Source organism: Melanaphis sacchari, unplaced genomic scaffold, assembly GCF_002803265.2.
Source record: "Melanaphis sacchari strain LSU unplaced genomic scaffold, SCAv2.0 Contig50_pilon_pilon, whole genome shotgun sequence".
Lineage (NCBI taxonomy): Eukaryota > Metazoa > Arthropoda > Insecta > Hemiptera > Aphididae > Melanaphis > Melanaphis sacchari.
In genome coordinates, this window is record NW_020271344.1 from 2,372,061 (window position 1) to 2,398,874 (window position 26,814).

General features: G+C 21.9%; 1 protein-coding gene across 5 annotated transcripts in view; it reads right to left on the reverse strand.

Annotated features, from left to right (window-relative positions):
• Window positions 1-26,814, reverse strand: part of LOC112599367 — a 190,777-nt gene that overhangs the window by 56,431 nt on the left and 107,532 nt on the right. Inside the window, exon 2 of one of the 5 annotated variants that reach the window (XM_025346249.1) lies at window positions 20,148-20,274. The exons of 3 other annotated variants lie outside the window; for them this stretch is intronic. In XM_025346249.1, the coding sequence (XP_025202034.1) occupies window positions 20,148-20,204 (57 nt within the window). In that variant the 5' untranslated portion in view covers window positions 20,205-20,274. Of the gene's footprint in view, window positions 1-20,147; window positions 20,289-26,814 lie in introns of all 5 variants that reach the window. One more of the 5 variants, XM_025346250.1, reaches the window with a different exon arrangement.

A 26,814-nucleotide genomic window follows, 5' to 3' on the forward strand; every position in this document is an offset into this window, starting at 1 on the left:
TAATCAGGGACCGGCCACCACGAGTATTAAATTTAAATTAATCTGGCTGCATAGCGCACGTGTTTATTTTAGATATCAATAATAACCTGTTGTTAGTGAATAAAACTAAAACTGCCGAATATAATATTAAAAGCAGCAAAATAAGCTATTGTATCTGATAGATTTAAAAAGAATATACGTAGACAGATATATCATAATATGATCTTGTAATGATTATGCTTATGGCGCATACGTAAATCATAAACATATAATATGTATTTATTTTAATTAGCATTAAAATAATAGTCACTAATATTATATATTGTTTCATAATTTTTAAATACAAAATTATAAATATTTATGAAAACGTTAAATGTTGTTTATATTAATTGCTGTACAAAAACATAAAACTATTATGAATTAAAAATAAAACTAAAATCTAATTATGATATGGTTAGTACTAAAGTGTATACTGTGAAGAGCGGTCCCATCGGTGAGTTTTCTTTCCCCATTTAAAATACATTTAAGGCGTAAGTAAAAACACTCCACCGTATTTAATTAATTGTGATTAAAATATTACATTATTAAAATTAAAATTCTATAGTAGGTATTTATAGTTTTTATTTAGTTAAATTCTTTTTCTTTTTTTAGATATTTTTTGATAGAATTGTTTAGTTATTTACAAATATTAATTAATAAAATTCATAAAAATTAAAATTAAAAATGTTTCTGACAACATACAATAATTTTAATTTTGTAATTTATTCTTTTACAGTAAGTTATAATACCTTAAATTAAATTTTCCATAATGCACTCAGTGACTAATTACTGATTACTGAATTATACTGAGCGAGATACAAAAATAAGTTTAAACTTTAAATTGCAAGGGTATAAGACGAAGACAAATTTCATACTATTATGTCTTCTTAAGCATAACAAATAACTTTTTTTTGTCTTTTAAAAACCAAATTGATTTGGTTTCTGAATATTCTACCGACTTACATAAAAATGTCATTTATGATAATGATATTGTTTTTAAGATCTTAAATGAAATTACAGGCATGAGTCATTTTTAGCGGCTGATGTTGTTTACATTTTGAAACATGATAAATTAATGTTGCACAAAAAGTAATGTAGATTGGCACTCACATGACATTCTTTAATGTTTTGGAATTTTTTTCGTTTCGAGTGAAATAGACTACTATACTATTCTAATGCAGAATAATAGAAATATTCATAACTGTAAAATTATAATATCTATGCATAATTTATTTTATACGTATCAAGCAGTATTGTTTAAATTTTAAAGAATCGTTTTGTTTCGTTTTAATGAGCTTTAGAATAACCGTTAAAACCCAAATTATTTATTGTCCATTATTTTAAATAAAAAAAAAATTACATAAATCACTCTTTTCCAAATCATTTTTAGAATACAGGTTGATAATAGTTTTTTAAATTTAATATGAAAACACGCCATATTTTAATGTATAAATGACGTATATGAGCGAATATTTTTCTTTTTTTAAATTGTAAGTAGAACTATAGGTATTGGTTTTTATAATTATGTATTTTATTTTTATTTATGCCTGATATCATATTTTGGAGTAGTAAAATACTTTAATTTTCATTCTCGAGGATGGTTTTTGGAATATAAAATTATATCAAGTTGGTTCTTTAGAGAAGGAGGGGAATAAAAAGTAAAGAACTCTTGATATGTACTTCTAAAATTATCAGAAGAACTACAAAAAACTATTATGTAACAATTTTTTTTTTTAAGATAAATATTTTAACTTTAAATAAAGTTTTATCAAGATTATCTACATATAGAGTTTTTTTCATCTTATATAATAATTCACCATTTAATTAAGATTCAACATATTCATTAGAGTGACTTATTCAATGACGAGGTACACTCTACGCATCTATTATACAGCAGAGATAATTCCACAGTTGTTTTTCAATTTAATATATAAACAAAATATTATGTAATCCTTATTAGTTATTGATACAAGATTTAAATAAAAACCTGTATATTATATGAATAAAATGTAATCATTTTTATTCTATAACTCGATAAGTTTTGATTAATTTTTTTCGGTTTCTATATTATTGTAGACTAAATTTTATCATAAGTATAAAAAATAAGGTAAAGTTTTATTTAGTAATTCTATAAAACGTTATAAAATGTTATTTAATCCTGAAAAATATGTTTTTGGATATTTCAAATTTTTCAATTAATTTCTTGAACAGTGAATAATTTTGATTAAAAACGACTATAACAATTCAAGTGAAATCTATAAATACAATAATATATTTAAGTCGAAAACAAAATCTAACCTTTTCAATATTTTGAATAATAATATCAAATGTGCAGATCATTGGAAAATAAAAGGATACGTCCACGTGACAGTATTTGTTCATTTTATACTGTGTATGTATCATTTAAAGTTTTACAATATTTGCAGTGATCAGATGATATATAATTTAAGAACATAATAATACTACAAATACCCATGTACCTACATTATACTCGTAAGTTGACATATAAAAGTACGGTTTACATTTTTTCGGGACGATAGTAGGTGAATTGGTGTTATAAAGTTATAACTATATACTGCTTTTGAGTCTTTCAAAATCAAATCACGCACATCCTCGACAGCATTTTGTGTGAAATATATACAATGTTTTCGTAAACACCCATATGACAACGAATTTTTTCGTACGCTTCGTTACGAGTCGAATATATTAAATACTGTTCTTTATACATAATAAAAAAAAATATATTATTATAATATAAAACTAAGAATAATATAAACGTCGTAATTGAGTTATAACTGAATCGTGGTATTTTTTTTGTAAAATTTCAGCGTAGATATCTATTTTAATTATCACAAAAGATATTGAAGTCTACGTAAGTACTTACTACTTACGTACATTTTTATACTCCTTTACTAGATACCTGTTTATATTTATCTAAGAAATAATATGAATAATATGATAAGAATTCTTACATGTGTCTTCAATAAATTATAGTTTAAAGTCAATTTTATACAACAGTTATATAGATATTATAAAATTTTTTGCAGCAAGCAGAGAGTAAAATTTTAATTCAATATATACATAGAGGTATCTATGTGTTTGTAGTTTTATTTTTCATTCTTAAAATCATGAAAATATAGTTCTCACTTAAATTATAATAGTTGAATAAATTAATTATTCTTATATATATTTTTGAACTAAAATATATTATTTTAGTTTTCACTAAACAGTTTTGAAATAAAATAAAATATTAAGAAAAATGAACGATTAAAAAATGTTATAACAAATAAATATTTAACAATTGATAAAAAGGTACTAAAACTATTATTTTTTAAAAATAATAAAATAAGATCAATGAGTTCATCAATTTGATCAATTACACTAATCCATATATTAGTTTTTACAAGTTTCATGAAATTCTACCGAGTTTTTTTTTAAAATAAGCTTCTAAATGATACAAAGCAAAGAGTAACATGAAACATTTGATTTTCAATGCACGTATTTTATCTAAATAAAAATTACTTATGAAATACGAGTACATTAAAAACAAAAAGAAGTACCTAGAATTTATAACTATTGCGTTGTTACTGCTTATAAAATCTTTTTTTTGTAATGACACGTATTAAAAAAACAAATACCTACTACTTCTTTCATCTTAAAAATTGTGAATATTTGACACCTAAACCAACAATTAATTGTGTATTTAACAATATTTAAAAAACGTATATATCTATTTACAATACATATTATATTTTTTTATACGAGTACGATAAAATAAAACATGAACGTGTTTGCTTTTATAATAAACTGTTTGGTAAACGACCAAGTTATAAAATTGTTCGTTTGCAAGTAGCCATAAATAACCTTAAGCCATCATTGATATTATTGAGCATAAGTATACAGTATACAGTATACACTATACAGTTTATATTGTATCGCTATGATTACATTATTTGTACATCAAATAGCATAAATACTGTGTTTCTTTGTTTACATTTATTATTAAAATTCTTAATTCAATCGGTAAACATGTCATTACTTTAAAATTAAAATAAATGTAATTTATTAACAACACACGGCCGATCATGACACATCAACAGCGTATCCACAACGAGTACCAAATCTATTCCAGTATCCATGTTTTTATTACCTAGTTAATAAATTTTCATTATTTATTTATTTACTTAAGTGATGTTTCAACACGCGGACAATAGAGTCATTTAATAGGTATGGTTTTTTATAAAAAATTTTAACTATGGATTTAATTATTGATATATTTCTGTATTTCCTTATGAACTATTATAAGCGTATACTTTCAAAAAATATGTAAAATACTCAGAACAGTTAAAATAGACGAAATAACTATGAAAATTATTATAAACACAGCAAAAAAAAAAAATATATTAAAAGATTGACTATATTTAAGACTTTTAAGTACTTTTAGCTTAAATATCAAAAGAAGTATAATATTATTCTTAGGGTTCAGTTTTAATGTTGATACCCAAGTCAATATTAAAATAATAACGTTTGTTTAATGTTAACACATAGGTGTGAAAATAAATGGAATTTTTTTTTTTTTTTTAATGGAATTTTTAAAACATTATGTTTTCCGATTTAGTAAAAGTGTCAGATTTTTTATTTCGATAATGTAATAATCGTCATCTACAACAAGAAAAAAACTTTTTTTTTTTGTACCATCAGTTAGTCTTTAACCTAGTACTCAATTTATATATGAAAACTTAAATTTTTATTATCTTACTTTGAAAATTAAGTTTAAGTTTCATATTACGTGTATAATTCGACTTATAATCTTTTTTTATGTAAAATTTTTTCAAATATACCTAATCAAGATTTCAGTAATAATAGTTTTATATATACATGGGAATTTTATAATAAGAGTGAGGGTGATACAAAATATAAAATCCACATCGATGGTTGGTGCATAATTGGTCATCAAATAAAAAAATGTAGGGATACACTATACGTAAATAGCTTATAACAATATGTCATTATTGACATTTGTTCTTGTTTCCATATCATACAAATTAATAATATTATTTTCTTTTAAACTCATATTTGTAAATAGATTTATTGAAATTTAAAATATCTTATTGATACACATTGATTTGATATATATTCTCTAAACTATAAATAAATTATAGAAGTAATTGTTAACAACCTATTTGACGAAAATACAAATAATGTACAATGGGAATAAAAGCCATGAAAATTGTTGTTAATGAAAAATAATTTAACAATATCAGTATTAATTTCCTATAAGTGTGCTAAAATATATTTTGTTTTACCTAGTATGATACCTATACGTATAATAATCGATAAATAGAATGTATGGTGTCGACTTATACAATTTTGGCAAACAATGATTTTTGTCAAGTTTTGTTGGTATAAATTATTAAAATATGAAAAATATGCTTTTATAATATACAATTATGCGTAAATCCTCAATATGTAAAAATATGTAAAGTAAGGATTCTAATATGTACGGTTATACGAGAAAGTAATTACATTATTTTTTAATAAACGAGCAATTAAAAACTTAAGTATATTAATTTACTATATTAAGCTTAATCGTGCAAATATATTAAGTTTAACATATCGCAAGACAGATTAAAATAAATATTACTACGATTAGTATGTAGAAACTTATTATTAAATTACATTACAACGGTTAAATTGATCCATTTGACTATTCATATGATGATTTTAATAGTGATCTTTTTTACATTTCTATTATTAATTACAGATACAATAATATTTGTGGACTGTGGTCAGGGATTATTTGATTTTATTAACTTTGCATAGGTATAGTAATTTCTGATATATAATGAAATATATCAACATCTTTATAAGGGTAATATACAAATTTACAAGAATTTAACTTAGTATGGTGAAAAGACTAGTGTAAAGTAACTAAAAGTTTTAGATAACACGGACGACAATGACATTTCCAGGACTCCCATTGTTACTGTTGACACTTAATAAAACTTTTTCGTTTTGTTAGTATGGATATAATAATAATTAGTATAAAATACAAACTTACTATGTTTAGATCATATTAATATTCCACCATAAAGATATGTAGTTATAAGATAAGAAATAGTTATATTTTAAATATTAATGAACAATAAAAACTAAACATTAAAATATTTCTTAATAAATATATAGGAACTGCTAAAGATATATGCAGGACTTTTTCGTAAGATTTTTTAAAAATATGATGACCCTTTTAAAAGTATAATATTCAAGTGCCCCATATGGTTTTTAATAAATGCTTCTTAAAATTATTTCAAACTATGACTATATGCTTTTTTTTTGTAAAAAAACTAAATTATAAGGTATTAATAACTTGAGGTGATTTTTTTCCGTTAAAATTTAGGTATAAAAATAGTTGAATATTTACCATGTTAATATATGACTTAATTTCATTCATTATTAAGTTATGAAGTTATAATAATATAATAAAAATGAATAGTTAATAGTTATATTGTAAAACTATATAAGTCTACTGTAAAACTGGCGAGTAAATTTTTGTACTTGGATTTAAATTTGTATTATTAATAGTAAAAATGTTTACAATATTATGTTCTACATCAAAATATATATTTACACTTGAATATTTTTATCCAGTTGTAAACCAATTATATGAAAGTTAATCATAGTCATTCGTATTAGAAGTTCGTACAACTATAAAACTATATTATAAAAATATAATATATTTTTTATATTTTTCCTTGTATAATATAATTTATATTTTTATTTATGTCTGTAGAATTAACTAAATCGGTGGGTTGACATTAAGTGATATTATTGTAATATCAACATCATTGTTAGAAGTTACTTTTTTACAAACTTAAAATAATTTTAAATAATGTAGTAGTCGTTTAAAAATTTAAATACAACCCTTATTATTTTCCTTAAATAATATTAACCTCTAATAATGTTGACATAAGAATACGAAATTCATGTATGATATGTTTTTATCTATATAATAAATATACATATATGTATATATGTATATAGGTACTAGGTATATATATTATACGAGTATATGTATTTAAAAATATGCATAAATAGTTAAATATTTTTAAATAATAAAATAACTGATAGCTTATTGAAAATTAAACAAAAATTGCTATGCTTTATTACGTACTATGATTTTGTAATATCTAATTAATAATATAGGATATTCGGTAAATGGTTACACTGTTTACAAATATAAAGTTTAGGTATTAAACGTTATTTATTCATGGTTTTTAATGTTCTATAATGTGATCAAAATCAATGAAATTAATAGAATTAATGGTGCATGAACTCTAGTTACAAATATTTATAAAACGTGTGTTAAATATATATTTATATATTAAATATAAACTATATATAATTATTAATTTGTTATCAAGTTATAATATCTATTTAAAAAAAATATTATTTATTCTTTTTTTTTTTTTTTTTTTTTTTTAATTTATAAACAGTTAATTATAATTTTTATATTACTTATACGGAATGTTAAAAATAATAAAAAAAACTTCTTAATCGTAAATTAATCGTAATCTGAAATATTTTTTACTCGACATGCAAAAGTTTTGAATTTATTAAGATTTTCAAATTTACACTCATCGAGAGAATACTGTGTGTTATCAACGTCTAAACAAATGCATTATATTTGAAAAGTTTTCATATCACTCAATTGTCCACCTACTTGTATTTGCATTCAAAATACTTACATAACCTTAAAATTCAATTATACAATCAATAGATTAAGTTACGACTACGATGTAAGTTTAACTGACGACAGGATACAGTCGATGTAATAGCCACTTATGAGGCATGCAATTACATGCATATTTTATCTTTTCAACACATTAAATTATTCTAATAAATTGCATAATTTTAGGTTTCAAAATTATTTATGACCCAAGTTCTGTGAATAGGCCTATAACATTATAATTGTAAAAATACTGAAAACAGGCGTAAATTAAAAAAAAAAAAATATTTATCAAATAGGTTAATGACTTTTGTACCATGTACTACCATGCGAATACGGGTTTATGCTACTCAAATAAAATATTATTACTTAAATTATGTATGTAAAAACGTTATGATCTACCTAGTCGTTGAATATTTACGTTAAAAAAAAATATTAATATATTTATACGTATTATTTATATATATATATATTTATAAGTGTATAATATTGTTAATAAAAATGGTAATGATCAACAGCTTTGATGTTGTTTAAAATATTTTTAACGTAATTAGACACTATACGAGTTTTTACTTTTTACACTCTTGCATTAGGTGTGTACTATATGGCTGCCACCCTGGCTCTGTGATTTCGAGTGTGTCAATATTCAAATTATCTTTGTAAAGTATACGTTTTTCCACTGGAGCACAAAATAATAAACACATTTTAAGTACTTATTGAAAATGACGTTATCGGAGACCATGCGTGATAGTCGCGATACACTTGCCACCCCAATATGGTGCCAGCTTTAAAGTGTATTGTATATTATTATCTCAAATTTAATGTTTGTGCATAATATACAAATCGTCCATTTTTTTTTTCAAAAATTTCTTTACATTATTATATTGTAATGCGTATTTTTATACACGAGTTTCCCAGTAAATACAAATCAAGGCGGTTTATGATCCACATGAACCATACTATAAACTATGTAAACATTATTGGTTATTATTATCTATCATTCAGTGTAATATTATATATATAAAATAAGTATTCCACTCTTCAAAATATTATCCAACACGACTTTTTACGATATAAAATATTGAATTTCGCTTTATCTAGAAACATTTAGTGTAATTTTTTTTGTTTAAACATTTATATACTATGAACAGTGATATTACAACAGTAAATCATGCAAATAATAGTAATAATAATAATACCTAATATAAATTTTGTTACACAATATAGTATAAAATTATGATTTTGACATAAGAAAATATTAACTATGCTCATATTACAATATGTGTTTAATAATGATAATCGGTATATTACGTCGAGTGCAGATTGTGCGATAAATACAAATATAACAAAATCACCAGAATGAGGTAGGTATCTTAATAAACAATACACTACCAGATGTAAAAACTATGAAGTAATGCGCGTCGTAGTGTATTAAGTAAACGGAACTTAATGGTCTGGATAGGAACCTATTCGGCTGTATAATGAAAATTATGTTTTTTTGTAGTCCTATAAAATTTTAACTTTTAGGTAGTATACGGTAATATGGCCTATAATAGAACTTAAACACCACGAATGTCCCAAGAGTCATTTATAATTATTTAAAATGAATGATGAAATATTCTAAAAAATAATAAAAAAAGTGTAATACTTTAGAAAGTTTAAAGTGATTGGTGATTTTGTGTTTAAGCGATATCGTCTTGTGTTATTCACGGAATATAAACTATAATACTGTTCGTCACAGCTGCACCGTTTATGGTGACAATTCAAAATAATGTTTGGTGTTTATATAAATTGAAAGTATAAACCAAAGAAAGATAGTGATGCAAATTTGATTTTAAACTTATGTATTAAAATTGTGTGGTATATGCAATATACTTATAAGTAACATAATTTTATTGAGAGTATTATTATTATCATTATTATTTTTTAAATAAAATACAAATTACAATATATTGTTTTATTTTAATTATTTGTGCTATCTATCATCACATAGGAATCACATTTTTATCATGATATAGTTCTAAAAAAATAATAAAACTCTCTATAAACATAGATGAAAATAAACCAAATTGATCAACCCAAACTTATCTCTGGGGACAGCCTTGCCTATACAAAATATACTGGAAAATACTTTAAGACCATATTTTATACACCACAAATCACATTAACTACAATTACTTATATTTAGACCATAACTTACAATTTATTCAAAATCAATAAATTAAATAAGTCACGTCACTTTGTGTAACAATCTATATTTTTTCATCTGATTACAAGTTAATACTATTTATTTTATTTATTAATTTACAAAAAACAATTTAGCAATCAATATTTTAATATTATTCATATGCATATTGTATCTATAAGTATGTATTGATTTATTTAAATTCATTTTCTGAATATTTTCAACTTTATTTTTCAGAAATGTTAAAGTTTTAACTACATAAAATGTGATTTAAATTATAAAAGAATTTATTGTTTATTGTTAAAATTAATTTTGAAATATTGTTCTTACTTAGTTTTAAGTTTTAACTTAATCAATTACAGTAAATAAAGTGTCTGTTCCAGAAATAAAATATTATGAAATATTAAACTCTATAAGTACTAAAATAGAATATCAGTTCGAATAGTAAATATATTCAATTAAAATGTGAAGTGAAATATTTTGAAAATAAATTGTAAATGACGCTAATTTTACTAATACTTACAGCCTCGTTAGTCTTCTTCAGTTTTTGATAATCACTTTAAGCATAATATTTACCTCTAATAGAATTTTTCTTTTTTCATGAAAGTTTAAATTATTAATTAGATTTTTTGTAAATTAACGATTTATTAACATCATAATTTATATAATAACATTTATGTAGTAAATAAATAAACTATAATAGATTTTATGGATATGCAATCTTTTGCGGTTCAAAAAGTATAAAGTAGATATTCAAGCTATTTCTATTTTTATTATTTTTTTTTTTTTTTGACAAGTATCAAAATGTATCATTAATACCTATCAGAAATAATTGTCAAATTTATAACAAGTTCAAACTTTAAAATAAATTTGTTTTTGTAAAAAAATTAAATATATATTTAGTTATCTGATCACAAAAATTCTGTTGTCATTACATTCGATCACTATAAATTATTTATTATTATTATAAATATATAAATAATAATCATTACATTTCTAAAGAAAGTATATTAGTTTTATGTATTATATGAAATGATATAAAAATAATACAGCGTTTAAGCGAGTACTCAATTAGTCATATCTTTCACTTTTTTATAACTATTTAGATTATTTAGACCTATTATAATTTTTGACGTGATAATCAATCCACAATCTGCGACAGACGTTTGGAATTCTTTAAAGCATATTTAAAATATATTATGATTTTATTCTTTTGACTAAAAAAAAGAGTTTTTAATACAAGCAAGTAGTTTGCATCATAAGATGATTATTTTAAGAAGTTTAAGAGGACGTTATACATATTATACTTAAAATTGGTTAAAATCAACAATTTTAAGATTCAAAAATCTTATACATTATGAATTCGAATAGAAAATTGAGATGGGTATATAACGTTTAAAAACTACGTTGTGATTTTATGGTGTGGGATTTTAAAACACTGATTGTCTTTTTTATTCGAAAAATAATCCTAAGTGGAGTTCAAATAAATTACTTAATTTATTATATTTCTTAAACTCTTCTCTATACATCATTTTTACGGTAGTAGAAAATACTGGTAAGATTAAAATATGATGTAACTATAATAATTCGTAGTATACACTTACATTGATATATATGTATATATTTATATTATAAACAATATATCTTTTTGAATTTATGTTTAATTTCTTCAAAAATAATGTGTAGGCACTTATAATACACACATAATTAATAAATAAAACCATCATTGTGAACAAATTTAATATTTACAAACTCAAATGAAATTAGAAATTCATTTTTAATTTATTGAATGATTATCGATTTTTATATTTCCACATCTATAAATCATTACTAGAATTTTAAAATTAAATAATTAATTAATGTTATATATTAATATTATATTTTTTTAAATAATAATCATTTATAAATAATTATCAAATATACATTATTAAATACATTTTATTACGAATTACTGCTTTCTAGCTTATTTCAGAGATTATTTTGAAGTCAGTAACTATTGTAAAATAAATAATTATTTTAAATACATTTGTATGTCATAAAAAGTCAAGACCAAAATTCTACGGCATAATAGATCAATATCATGTAGATAATGGTTTTTTTTTTTTTGTTATATTTTAGTATTTTAAAAAGTATTCGTTTTTAAACAAAATTCATTTTTTATTAATAATCAGCAAAAAGCGGTTTTTAAACTGGATTGGTTTTCTATAAGTAAAATTATTTATGATTGTACTACACAGCAGATATTTCATGTTTAAAGTTAATTTTTAATTTTAATTGTTAACTTAAATATTTATTCATTTTTTACTACAGAGCAATTAAAAGTATAATAAAAATTATGTATATTATATATTTGGAATTTTGTATTATAAATAAAAAAAATCATTTACATGTTTTTGCAACTCTAATGTAGAATACGAAATATTTATAGATATATAATTGCATGGTAATATGATAATATTATCACGTACATACACCATATACGAAGTTCAGTTAATTTATCTTATGATAATAAGACACAAATAGTTTTTAAAGGGTATAATATATAAATAACCTCTCATGTGATATGAGTAACTGTGGTATTATTTTCAGAAATTTATGAGCGTTTGAAAAATATAACAATTTATTAACGGAACGTGGTATGGGTTTTAAAAATCCTGCGTTTTGCATAAGTACTTTGGGGGTAGTTGTTATATATGTGATTTAATTCGAATATATTTACTAGACTGCTGAATACCCGCTGCGAAATCCTAGCAACCGTTTTATGCGCGTCGATTCGAATTCTGCATCAAATATCGGCGGATGACATGAAAACGCATTATAATACGCACTCGAGTAAGATTCGTGCACACAAAACAGGTGCTATTTCACATAGTTATATGCAAATGTGGTGGATTTGACACACACATTCTTGTGATGGTTGTAATGTCGATCGAGAGTTGTACATGTATGTATGAGTTTCAAGGTATAATAAAACTTTGAGAATATCATCAACACATCGCTGCAGAATACTTATTTTATACCTTCCATAAAAGTGACGGAATTAAATCCAAAATGTGTGTGTGATACGATTTAAGGTAACATATACCTTACCACACAGGTAAATATAGGTTGCGTTTGAATAAAATCGAAAATAGCTTTTCAAGTCATATTCTAATTTTACTTAAAATTTTCTGATTTTCAATTCTGAGCAAAGCGATGAATGTATTGGTCTTACAATGATAAAATATATTACACAGATTAATTAAATGCTTTTGAATTAGTTAAAAAAATATTGATCGTATAAACTTAAAACATTTGACGATTACATAAAATACCATTTTTTATTCATAATAAAAATTTCAAAATATTTTGATTAATTTCAAGCAGTTTATAAGGATTTGAAATTTTAGATTTTTTAAACATATTGTATTAAAAATAGACTAAATATTTGAAATAGTAATATTAGCAAATAGATTATGAAATATTTTTAGATACAGAGAGTCTCTAATGAGAATTGTTTTTTTTTTTGTAATCGTTCATATATTAATCATTAAATCCAATACCTACAACACAGTGAATTCTACTTTTTCGGTTTTTAAATTGGTTATTTGACCGATTTTCATATGGTTTATATTTTTGTTTAGTTAAAATAATTATAATTAAATACCTACATATTATAACATAATACATTTCACTGTGATTAACAATAATAAATGTTCATAAGGATTTAAAATAATTAATATGATTATGATTTCGTTAGTTTTCAAACGCTAAATAAATACTATGAGTGCTTTGGATCAATTTAAATATTAACTATGACATCTTAAATATTAAAATGTAAGTTTGATATAGTTAACATGAAAAATTTAGAATTTTCAATTAGTTAGTAAAGAAAATACGCGTGTATCAACTTAAAAGTGAAGCACATTAATAAATTAGAAATGACTTAATATTAAGTATATTAAATGATGTAAATTACGCAACTTTTAATGCATAAAGGTGTTTAGCACTCTAAAATAACAGATTTTAAAGACATAATATTATTAATTATTACTGTATTTTGTATTAAAAACATAGTAACGAGTTGATAGTTAACAATGCCTTAGGACAATATTTGAGCAAAGTGAATTCTAAAATTTTAAGAAAATTAACTCTTATGGTGCATTAAAATAATCTAAATTTTTTATAAAATCTATAAAAAACTAATAAAGTATCACTTGATAAAACAAAAAAAAAAAAAAATTAAATTGAACTTCAATGTAGTTTTTAAGTTTATTAGTCAACTTAAGAAGTTTACTGTTCTTAAATGTTATGATCATAATAATTAATAAAAACAAATTAATAAAAATTATTAGAATTCACTCAAACAAAAGTTTAAAATAAAAATAATAAATATAAATTCTGAAAATGTCATTTACTGCCAATTTTTTGTATATTTAATGTATAATTATTTATTCTATCAAAATAGTACATTTTTCTACAGATCATGATTTTAACTATATTTTAAGAAATATTGAACCAGAACTAAATTCTACATGTTTTAAAAGTGTTGAATTACGTTTTTCAAATGGATTAGTTATCTAAATTAAATATCAATTAAACGTTAATCAACTTAAGTTTTTGTGACTAAAATGAGTTTTAAAGTGTTAACTTTATTTTTAACTAATTTAAAAATGTATTGTAAGTTGATTATAGAATTGTTAAGTACGAAAAAAGAATGTCTCAAAATAACATATGATTTTGATTACACATACTAACCTAACTTTATACAACCTAACTTGTGGATATATCCTAAATGTATAGTAGTTACATATTTATCGATACTAAATAAAACATTTTATGCAACACATTTGATTTTATTACAAAATTAATAGACATTAAAAATCTGTTTTAAGTAGAAATGTAATCTAATTAGTTGGCAACCTCGCATACGTTCATACATGGGCTTGAAGCCAAATGATGAATTTAACATTTACAATTAAACACACACGGAATATGATCAAAAATCACTATTCGACAGAACTCTGAATACCAAAACATGATAATCAAAAATTATTTATTTTAACGACTACTGTTATAACTTATAAGTACCTATATTATACTGGTGAAATTATTATATTGATTTATATGTCCCAAGTAGTATTATCAATTAGGTTGGTGTGTAATAATTTTGTCATTAGAATAAAATAATTAAATAACTTTTCTTTATCTCGGCATATCTGTTCACTAAATACAACAATTTTTAAGAATATTTAACTCATAAAGAAAACTTCTAGTCATATATGTAAGTTTTTTAATAAAAATCTCATATTAGTTAAATAACCGCCATGTACTTGCCTGGTGTTGGAGACACAAATCGAAAACACCTGTGCTTAAGTGTCAAATACAATAGGTACATAATTTATTGAGTTATAATAATATATTATTAGTTTCATAATACTATAATAATATTACGGTATTAAAAAAATATTTATGATTTATTAACATGATAAAGTTGTTGGACTTTACTATCTGATAAGAAAAAAGGTAAAAACTGTTAACTTTACATAATATATTATATTTAAAATATTTTCTATTTTGTATGTATAAAAGGTAGACCAGTATTAAATTACAATAAAATGTAATATAGTATTATTTAGTATATGTATGATATTAAAATTTTAAGATTCTAATAAAATATCTTTTAAACGTTCATAAAATAGTTAATAATAATAATAATTTAAAAATCATCATTAATTCACTCAAAATTAAAAACTGAAAAATGTTGAACAATAAGTTGTTGTTAATATTATTAATTTTTATTGAATGTTAATTTAACATACATTTAATAAAAATAAATTTCTTTCTACACTTCATATGTTTCATACATTTTAAGATTTTAAGTTTATTATCTTAATCCAGTAGTCATGCTATCTCAAGGAATTAACTTATCAAATTTTCAAGTGAATACGAATTAGATCAGTAACAACTACAATAAAGTAATGTTTTGTTATGAAAAATCGTTTTTATATTATGTAATTTCTGTTTATTGTTTTTCATACTTAGAATTTTTTTAACTGAATTTCATTCTAGATAACATTATAGGGCTGGGAGTATTGTTACAACTACAATTGTTATTATAACATTTAAAAAACGATTCTAAGTAAAATTACGAATAGTATAAATATAACTTATAAAAAATATGAGCATTATTTTCATTTTTTTAGAATTAAAAAATAAAAATTTAACTATAAAAAAAAAAAAATTATGAAGCATTATTTTCTTAAGTAAATTTTTTTTAAATTTTAATATTAAATCTTTTATACGATAAACTATATTTTAGATTTAATCTTAAAATGTTTCATAAACATTTTACAGTAAAGTGATCTACTCATGTTGCTACTTTTTTTAAGCAATAATAAACAATATAAAATGTTGTAAAAAATTATACATTATTTTTAGCCACTTAAATTATGTTTTCAATACAAACAATTCAAATAATATTTATAATTTTGTATTAAAAAGTAGTTAAGTTTTTAACTGTGATAATAAAATATTTGTTTAATGTTTCGAAATAAAAACACAATTAAACAAATATATTTTTTAATCAATTGAAATTTAAATGTTATAAATTTAATAAATTAATGATTATTAATAAATAATAAAAAGAAAACCTAAAATAAGGTTTTATTTTTTTTTTTTTTACTTGACAAGTAACTTGTGCAGTAAATAGGCTTGATGCATACAACCTATATTATTTTAGGAAAAAAAATTTTAAATATTTTAATTAATTTATCTATTTAAATATTTAATTTTTAAATCATTAAATATTTAAAAAAAATTACCAGGATAAAATAAAATTGTAATTAGTGGGTTATTGAATTCGTGGGATAAACTGTTGAAATTACATTAATTTTAATTGCTGTTGAAATTAGTACACAAAAAGATTCTAAAAAATTAAATACTTCAACGCAAAAATAAAAATTATATTATGTATTTATGTATATATATATATTTGGTCTTAACTGAAAAATTATTCTTTTATTTTATTGATTTTTAGTATACATGTGGCTATGATTTAAATAACATAAACATAAATAAATGGCACAATTAAAATTAATCATTATATAAATATGGGAAAATTAGTATTTTTTTTTTACATGGATGCAAAAATACAAATTAAATTTTTAACAATGAATTCTTAATATTGAAGAAAATTATTTAATTTTTGGAAAGTATAGAAATTGTAAAAATATATAATTTTTAATCGCACTAGTTATATGTTCAGTTTGTTAGTTTTATACTAATATGAGTAATATGATAATGAATTTTGGATATTTCAACAGAATTTATTTAACTTAATTTTTATAATGTAAAACTGAGTACTTTTCTAAAAAAAATATGTATAAATAAAAGATGTATTAACCCATTACATTACTAAATATAATATCAATTGTTTATTTTACAATAGTATTAATATAATAATAATGTAAATTTTCAAGAAATGTCAAGTTTATATTTATAGGTATATATTGCTACTTGTATTTTGTAAAATTGAAATAATACTGAAATCATAAATATCATATTATTTTAATCCAATATTTAAATAAAGCTAGTACTTGTCATTTATAACGAGTGCATATTGTATAAGAGTGTGTATAATATTATACATCATATTATAATTATTAAATAGTTGTAAGACACGCCAACAAAATTAATTACTATATGTTTAATATTTCATTATTATAAATAATAAATTCTAAACAACTATTTGACGTGATTATTTAAACACTAATTATTCAACAACAAAAAAAAATAATAAAAATAAAAATTTAATTATGTTAAACTTTTTAGCCATAAACTTATTTTAATTTATTCACGAATGCAAAACTATGAAAACCATTGGACTTAAATAAGTTAGTTAGAACAAAGGTTATAAAAAATTACATTTAAAATTATTTTTTTCATTATTGATTAAAAAAATTGATTAAAATTATGAAACGATACATTTTTTGATATGTTACTTATCAAAGAGATTAACATTATTTAATTATACCTACACATTTATTACATGGTGTAGTAGTAATTCAATATATTATATCTGTATATTATTATATTTATAATTATCATCAAAAGTTTTTGGCCTGTTAGTACTAAATATTTGTAATAATTTATCAAAGATATGTTATATACAACATTTTTCAATTATGTAATAAATACATACAAAACAGAAATAGTTATATTGAGTTTAATTTTAATTATACTAGTTTTTATTCGGAGATTTTTGAGTAAAAAGTTTTGTTTTATAGTTTTACATTATTTATATAATTATTCATAGTATATATATATACTATGAATACTATATATACTTATAATCTATATAAGCTTACTGTATTTTATATTTTCAAAAGATCTTTATTCGCCATTTCATTTTATTAACACTTAAAATTTGTAGAATGAAATAAACACTATAGTAAGCTAAGCTCGGCTTGTAATTGTCTTTCGAAAGTAATAGTAGTTGCTTTCAAATCTAATTTCAAAATACCCACTCTTGAAACACCTATCAAAAACAATGTCCTACACGTCTATATAACGTGCTTAAGATACACTGTCTTTTAGTAATCTTTTTATAAATATTGGTTATTATTATAATAAATTAACTGTTAAAATAAATTGAATTTACAAATATTTATATATATATATATATATATATAAAACATACCTTTTTTAATTAGAATAAAATAAAAATAAGTTACACATTAATACAAATACAAAACTGATGTCTTTTCACCTGAATCACAAAAATATAATATTAAAGACAAAAAAAGTAACTATTTTATTTCAAATACATTTTTTATGTTTTATATATTTTTATATACAGTGATTTTATATTAAATAAATGTGCTGAAAATAAACGAGAACAAAATGCGTATACAATTTTTAAATTACATTTGTAGCAAAAGAAAAACATATTAACATTTTTAACTCCATTTCGATGCTTATTTCTAACATAGTAACTCGTATTCACTTTCCGTAATAGAAATTATACAGTTTATACCACAAGTCACCTTTTTTGAATGATATAACTTAAGATGCTAATGACTAAATTAAATATATTTTTATCATTGAATTTTCGTCATGAATCAACCGTACAATGACTTTTAAATATGAATCGCATATATCTCAGTCAATGTCTGAAACTTATAGATGTATGATCAATGATCATGACACATACATTTAATAAGTAGAATGTCAGTCAATGGAAATCAACAAACTTTAAAGTCCTCTCACCCAAGTTAGAAAAATTTAAGCCGTCGTTTAAATCAAAGTTTTAAAATTATAAAAATTAATAGCTATTAGGTAAAAAAAAAAAAAAAAGAACCATAGTTTAGATTTTTACTAGAGTTTTATTGAGTAATATAAAAATTTTACATCATATTTGTAATCAAGCTTGAAAATGTTGAAAACCACATAATTTATTAATATAAATCCTTTATAATTTAGACAGGTATTTAAGAATATTAAATTATATGCATATCTTTGGTGAAAATCATTTAAGTAATTTATAGAATGCTTGAATTACTTCTTTGATAATATAAAAACAATCGAACCAAAAATATAATAGCTACAATTTAATAAAATTAAAAACGCCTTAAAACATTAGCCATTTAGTCAGCAAAAGTTAAGCCCATAAACCCTTTTATAAATTAGACAGTAATTATTGTTTATTGAGGTTACATTATAAAAATATATTATGTTATAAAAATATTGCTTGTTAAGTAGTATATATATATTTTTTTTTTATTGATCTTATTTAAACCTGTCAACTAAGACTATGAATAGGAACAGTAGATTTTTTTTGTGTAAGGTTTATTTGTAAAATTTGATTAGTACGTTTGGAACACGTGTGTATATATTTATGCATCATAGATTTGTCACTAAGAACTCGGGTGGTCATCCATCCAAGAGCTAGCGACGCCAGCCGATGTTTGACCTCAGAACACATTAGTGACTGAGGCCAACCACCGCGCCACACCAGACCACGTAAAGTAACTAGTATAATGAGATTAAAAACTATTATTATCTATTAACAATATTTCGTTTTATACCATCTAAAAGTAAATCATTAATCCATAAGATTTTTATATTATCCAAAATATATTTCAAAAACTTAATTTTACAATATTTATAATATTATATTGGCTTAAACTTTTAAACGATGTAATGTAGTTCAAAAAAAAAAAACATTTTAGTACTTACCGAATATGCTTTTTCGTAAACATTGTCTGATTCAGGCGAATGAGCTGGAGTTGCCATTAGACGACTGGCATCGTAAATAGAATACAGTCTTTAGTTAATTTTCCAAAATGATGGTGGCGGCATATTGCTGCGTTAATATTACTATTAGTATGGGTGAATGAAACACGACAACAATAGAAAAGAGTACTTCAGTTAGCCGGAATTATTAGTATTTTATTCTACAGTTTAAAAATTAAACTTCTATATAAGGATCAAAATGTATAGAAAAAACAAATAATATAAGTAAAAAAATTCAGAGTATTAATAAAATTATTAATCGTTATTATTATAATTATTATTATTATTATTACATCGAATAAAATGTAAAATGTTACGATTTAATTAGACATAATGGAAAATTGATTAATCCAACTTTTTCTCTAAATATTTATCAATAATCGATAATTATCAACCTTCTTCTTAAAGTTTTAAAAATAAATACCGAATAAGCACCATGTTAATGATTTTTAAATATACTTGGACACGGTTAATCATTGGTACCTTATTTCTGTACAAAATAAAACTGATATTGACGAGCTTCTACTCAACTAATTTCAATTCTACTTCTCCTCTCAAAAAATTATGATGGTTTGTGGTGCTTCTTCTAATACAATATATCTGAATGTATTCTGTTTTATGTTAGTACGATTGCACACTTTTAATTTATTTTTACACGTTGACTCATTAATGTATACATAATAGTTATTACCTATATATAAATAGTATATATAATTGTTATAAATTAAATCAATTTAATTATTCCTCATCAAATACAGTATGGTATCAAATAAATTAATATTATTCACAGACTGATTTTTCAATAAAAATCATTTTAATATAAAGCAATTGAAATCAAAAGTGATTTAGAAAAATTGAACAACATAAGTACTTGGTAAATGTTCACTTTAAATTTAAACATATTAATCATATCTTTCTTTAAATTCATGGCTGTCTTATAAGTGAACATGTCAAGTTATTTATGCATAAACTAAAAAAATAGTACTGTACATACTTCTGTCAACATTCAATAATTTGACCTCGATAACTGAAAATCACTTTAAAATTAAAATATTATGACTTTTAATTCACTAGTTACGATTTTTTTTTTTTTAATTTGAACTTAGATTTACAAAATTTAAATATATCTTGAAAAAAAATGGATAGTCAATGTATTTATTACATGTATTATCAAATTTTTATATGAGAATAATGATTTTCTCAGTAAATAATGTATTCACATTGGAGTATAAGTATTAATGTCCTAAATTATAATCTGCATTTTAATTTATAAAAAAAAAAAAAACAATTTTGAAACATACAAAAATGTTAATTCAATGCATATATCTTATTTTATTTATAGATGAGTAAAATTATTTTATTTTAAAATTTTTTTTTTTTTTTATGTGAAACCATTTTAACAAAATTAAAAATAATTTTTTTATTTTAGAATATTTATTTAAATTTAAAATTCTTATAATTTGATTTATATATTAAAAATATGTTTAAACATTTTTTTTTCGATGGTAATAATACGTTGGTAAACCTAACAAAAACAAGGATAAATAATAAGTTTATTAAACTAGAACTCTATTGATAATATAATTTTTTTGAAATATTGTAAATCGTCTAACATATCGTTAGGCTCTTGATACATTGTCATATCGCTGAGTTAAATGATAATATTTTAAAATATTTAATTAATAAGTATAATATTTGTATCTCCTTGAATTAACTTCAATTTAATTTTTATTAATAGTATATCTACTTTAAAAATGATAATAATTATTTTAAACTTACAATTTTGTAAGCTACTAATTTTGAATTATCATAAAGTAAAATATAACAGTAAAACAATCAACATGTTTTATACCTATATATTTTATAATAGTGGCTTACATTTTAGAATATAAATATATTTGTATGCAAGTTATCTGAAGAATTGTAAAAATTTAGTAGACAATGAAATTCATGAATCAATGTGTATTTACTTTTTACACAACTTTTTCATTTTTATCTGTCTTATTCTTCTAAACCCAAGAAAAAGTTTTAAAGAAGAGTTGAAAAAACAGCAGATTTTAAACAAGTATTAAATTTACTAAAAATCATATTTCAAATTTTAACGAGACTATACACCACTGATTTAAAATTAAATATCCTAACACAAATTCAATACAACGTAGGCCTTACACTTCTTGGTCACAGTTTCCATTCAACTGCTTTACGTATTCAACACTTTTTGTTGAATCATTAAAAATTATCAATAAAATATACGACTAGGAATGATATTAATAAATTATTACCATCGATGAGAAATTAATTTTTTTTTAATTAAGATATCTGTATAATATATTTTAAATTATGTAACATGAATAAAGGATAAATATGATTTCAAAACTTCGTATAATTGACCATTTTTTGATTTCTTTTATGTCAAACAAAAGGTAATAACAACTTGACTAAGTGTGTAAAAAATAATGATTTCAATTAATGCTATAAAATTTATAATTTATACAGCCTAATATATTATGTGTATTAGCTAAATTGATATTGAATTCGGAATACACACATTTTAAATCATTGATTTGAACATGTATGATAATAAATAAATATTTAAGTGTAGGTTTATTATTTATTTAACATATTTATTATTAATAAGTATTTAATATTTTGTCTATTCTTAGTACAAAAATGCTTATTGTAAGAAATATCAAATATAGTAGTATTAAATATATAAAAAAATGTTGATTTATGTTTAATGTATAGGTAGATAGTATTTTATTTAAACAATAAATATGCCATACCATTAAATCCGTTACAAATAATACTCGATATTATTACATTTATAATACACAAATACACAATATACATAATAAATATATAGACATCGATTTCGATATATCTCCTAATGGGATCTTTAGGTAAACGCGATTATGGAATCGAGACAGGGTTGGATGTAAAGTACTTAGAGATTTACATGGTAAAAGCATATGTGACGTTTTTGATTTAAGATCGGATCGGAAAAATGGTCGAGGGTGAGCATATAATCGAAATCCTAAGGTTTATTACACCAATCGAATAGCAAATGCATGAACCAATTTATGTGTTAATATCATTGTTTCTCATATAAGTCTTTTGAAATATCAAACCAACATAATTTATCCACGACTAAATCAAAATATTATGTTAACCTAGATCCAGTCATATTATAGACTCACTTGTGTAATAATAATTTAGTTATACTCATGGTAAAAAGTTAAAAAATTATTTATTTAATAAAGATCCAAAAGTTGGTAGAAAGATACTTATCCTATTACAATTAGATTTTAAGAATATTTTTAATTAAATTGTTGGTTATCTGTACAGTTAAACTTGATTAGAATGAAAAAAAAAATCATTCAAATAATACACACAAAATAATGTATTGGATTTTTCATTTATAATGATGTTTAAAAATTTACAGAAGTAAGCAAACATATTGAAATTACCAGAAATATAACTCACCTTCGAAAAAAAGAAAAGAAAATAAACTTATAATAAGCTTATAATATGCTTATAATATGTTTATAGTAATATAATAATTGAATTATTCGTTTTTAATATAATAGAATATACAATTGTTAATAAACCAGTATTCAGTTATTGCATTTCTTCAAATAAAAATGATAATAAAAAAAGGACAATACAAGTATGTACTATTAAACAAAAATATTATCACTCTATTTAGATATGAGCCATATGAAATATATTATTATTACTATTTATTATTAGAGTGGTTATACAATATTTTAAATAGTATTAACTTTAATAAGCGCTACGCAGTTACTTACAGTATTTATTCACATTAATACATGTCCACTAATTATTTTATCTCAATATTTATTTCTAATTAATTATTTTATTTCTAAGATACCATTTTTTTTAGGATCTCTAAAATAATATTGTATAGCAGATTCGTAAGAAAATATTAAAACAATAATTTTAAAGTTTTAAATGTTAATGAAATGTAAAAAAAAAAAAATATGAAACACAATTTGTATACTTGCTTGTTTTAAGCAGTCACAATTTATATATAAAAAAAATTAAGAACAATTATAATTTAGAAGGACAAATACGGTAGGCTGGTGAGAAATGCATTACGCATATGATACTTAATAATAAAAAATATGTTTAAACAAATTTTTAATTTTATTTAAAAATATTGTATTACATATTTTAGTTTCAAAATTGTAAGAAACAAATTAATTTAAAGATATAAAAATTGCTTATATTACAACATAATGTCTTTAAAACTATACAATAATAAATATTACGTTATCATTTATATATTTAAAAATAATAAATCAAAATAATATCATTAAAATACCACTATATTTTTGTTGTTATCTGAAAAACTAATAAAAATTTCCAAACACTAGCTAATTAAATTACATTTTCAATCTATATCTATGCACAATTACTCATTTTTCTGAAAAGAAATTGGTAAATATAGAATAAAAAATCGTATCATTTTATAAACAGTGTATCGTTTACCTCAAAATCTAAAATTAATTACAATTCGTGTATTATATTTCTAAATTAATCTGATAGCCAATTGGACCATATAATTGGATGATTGCGTCTATTGCGTGGTAATTTGATTAGCCATCAGATTATTTTGGGAACAAACAGATTTAGTGATATATTTATTATTTAATAAATATTAGAAATAAACAATCTATTCTGAATACCAAATATTGTTCTATTAAAAATCTTTAAATGTAGTTTTTCATAAGCATAAATAAAATTTTTGAAATTTATACTTTTAAATTGGAATTTATCTATATAATTTTGTTGAAAAATTACCTTTAAATATATTTATTTTATTATTTACCACAGGAATATTTTAAATGATATGGGATTTCTAGAATATACTGTAAAACTGTATTTTAAATTTATAGGTTTTGGCTACGTTTAGGAGTACTGTTCTGTTCATAATTATTAACAATTGTCGTTTTATATTTAAAAAAAAAAATCCATTTGAGTAATATACCTACGTAATTAATTAATTAAACAAAACTCGATTGTTTTATTCCTTAATCCTTTTCAGATTACTATGGAAGTATTTACCTAACTCTCTGTGTGTGTGTGTGTGTGTGTGTGTGTGTGTGTAAAATAAAAAATATTATTTATTTTCATGAAGAATAATATTAAATATTAATAACATAGATTTAGTGGAATATTACTTTCTAATTATGAATAACTATTCGAAATATTAGTCAAACACGTAAATTTCACAGCGTCTTTATACTTGTTTATTATGTTGAACATTTTAAAGGAACAGCATCAGAAAATTCTTCGTAAGGAATATGGGGCATATATAAATATAGTAGGTGGTCTTTAATAGCTACAGCGTATTCACGTAGCATAAAATCGGGAAATATGACCCGTAAGGGTCTACTGAAAGGATATTAATTTTAGCGTTCAATTTCACACGGTACCCAAAATTTGTGCGAAAAACTAACAAAATTACATGTATTTACAACATTTTTATATTATAGGAGGCGGTCGTTGAAGACTATTAGCAAGACAAAATTTCGGTGTTAAACAATGAAGGGTCAAGATTTTAATCATTGTGAGTTCAGTGTCTCCATTGACTTCCTGCACTAATTAAAAAATTTATACAGTTGTTGTTTTAGGCTTTCAATTATGATATAATCATTAAATTTGAATGAAAACCCTAATAATAGGTGCCTTTAAATAGTGACTCAATTGTTTTGTGTTTTTTTAAATAATTTATAATTAGTAAAAAGCCACATAATATATTTCAATAAGCCGAAGTCTTAATAGAATTTTTTTTTTTTCATACGTAATGATTTATAATTGTATTAAAATGTTTAATTATAATAATTAATACAGCTCTAGTTAAGATGGACGTAACGAAATGTTTCTAATTTCGATATACTTAGCTTTGTCATGTCACGAGTTTTAATTTCTCAATACAAAAGTTATAATTTTGTCACTTTAATTATCATTTAATAATTTATGTTAATATTAAAACGAGGGTCAATAAAATGTACAAATTATTAATATTCAGTATAATTAATATTTTGTTTTTAAATAATGTTATTATGAAGTTTTGCAAGTACTAAATATAAACACTCTTTGTAGGTTCATGATAAAAAAGTCAAAACAACACCCGCATATAAAAACAATAAAAATCCATTATCCTTTGTTATTAAATTGAACAGAAAACTAAATATGCCTTCTATTTTGTCCATAGTTAGTAGAGTTTGATTGTTTTTTACAGTTACACCATTAAAAGTTATATACTGAATTCCTGATAAATATTTTTATAAAATATTAAATTGCTTTATAATCTATTATACGCAGTAATCTATTCAATAGTTAAATATATTTCAAAATATTAGTATCAGCATAAGACATTTCTATCTATGCTATTATTATTGTAAAATTAAAAAAAAAAAACACAAAAGGCCTGTAAAAAATATGAAATAAATTATTTTATTTTATTATTATAAATATTCTATACAGTTTATTTAAAAATATATGGTACCTAACTATTTAATGTCATATTACATTGAGTTTCATTAACAATGATTTTTAAAAATCTGTACGATTAAATCTTTCT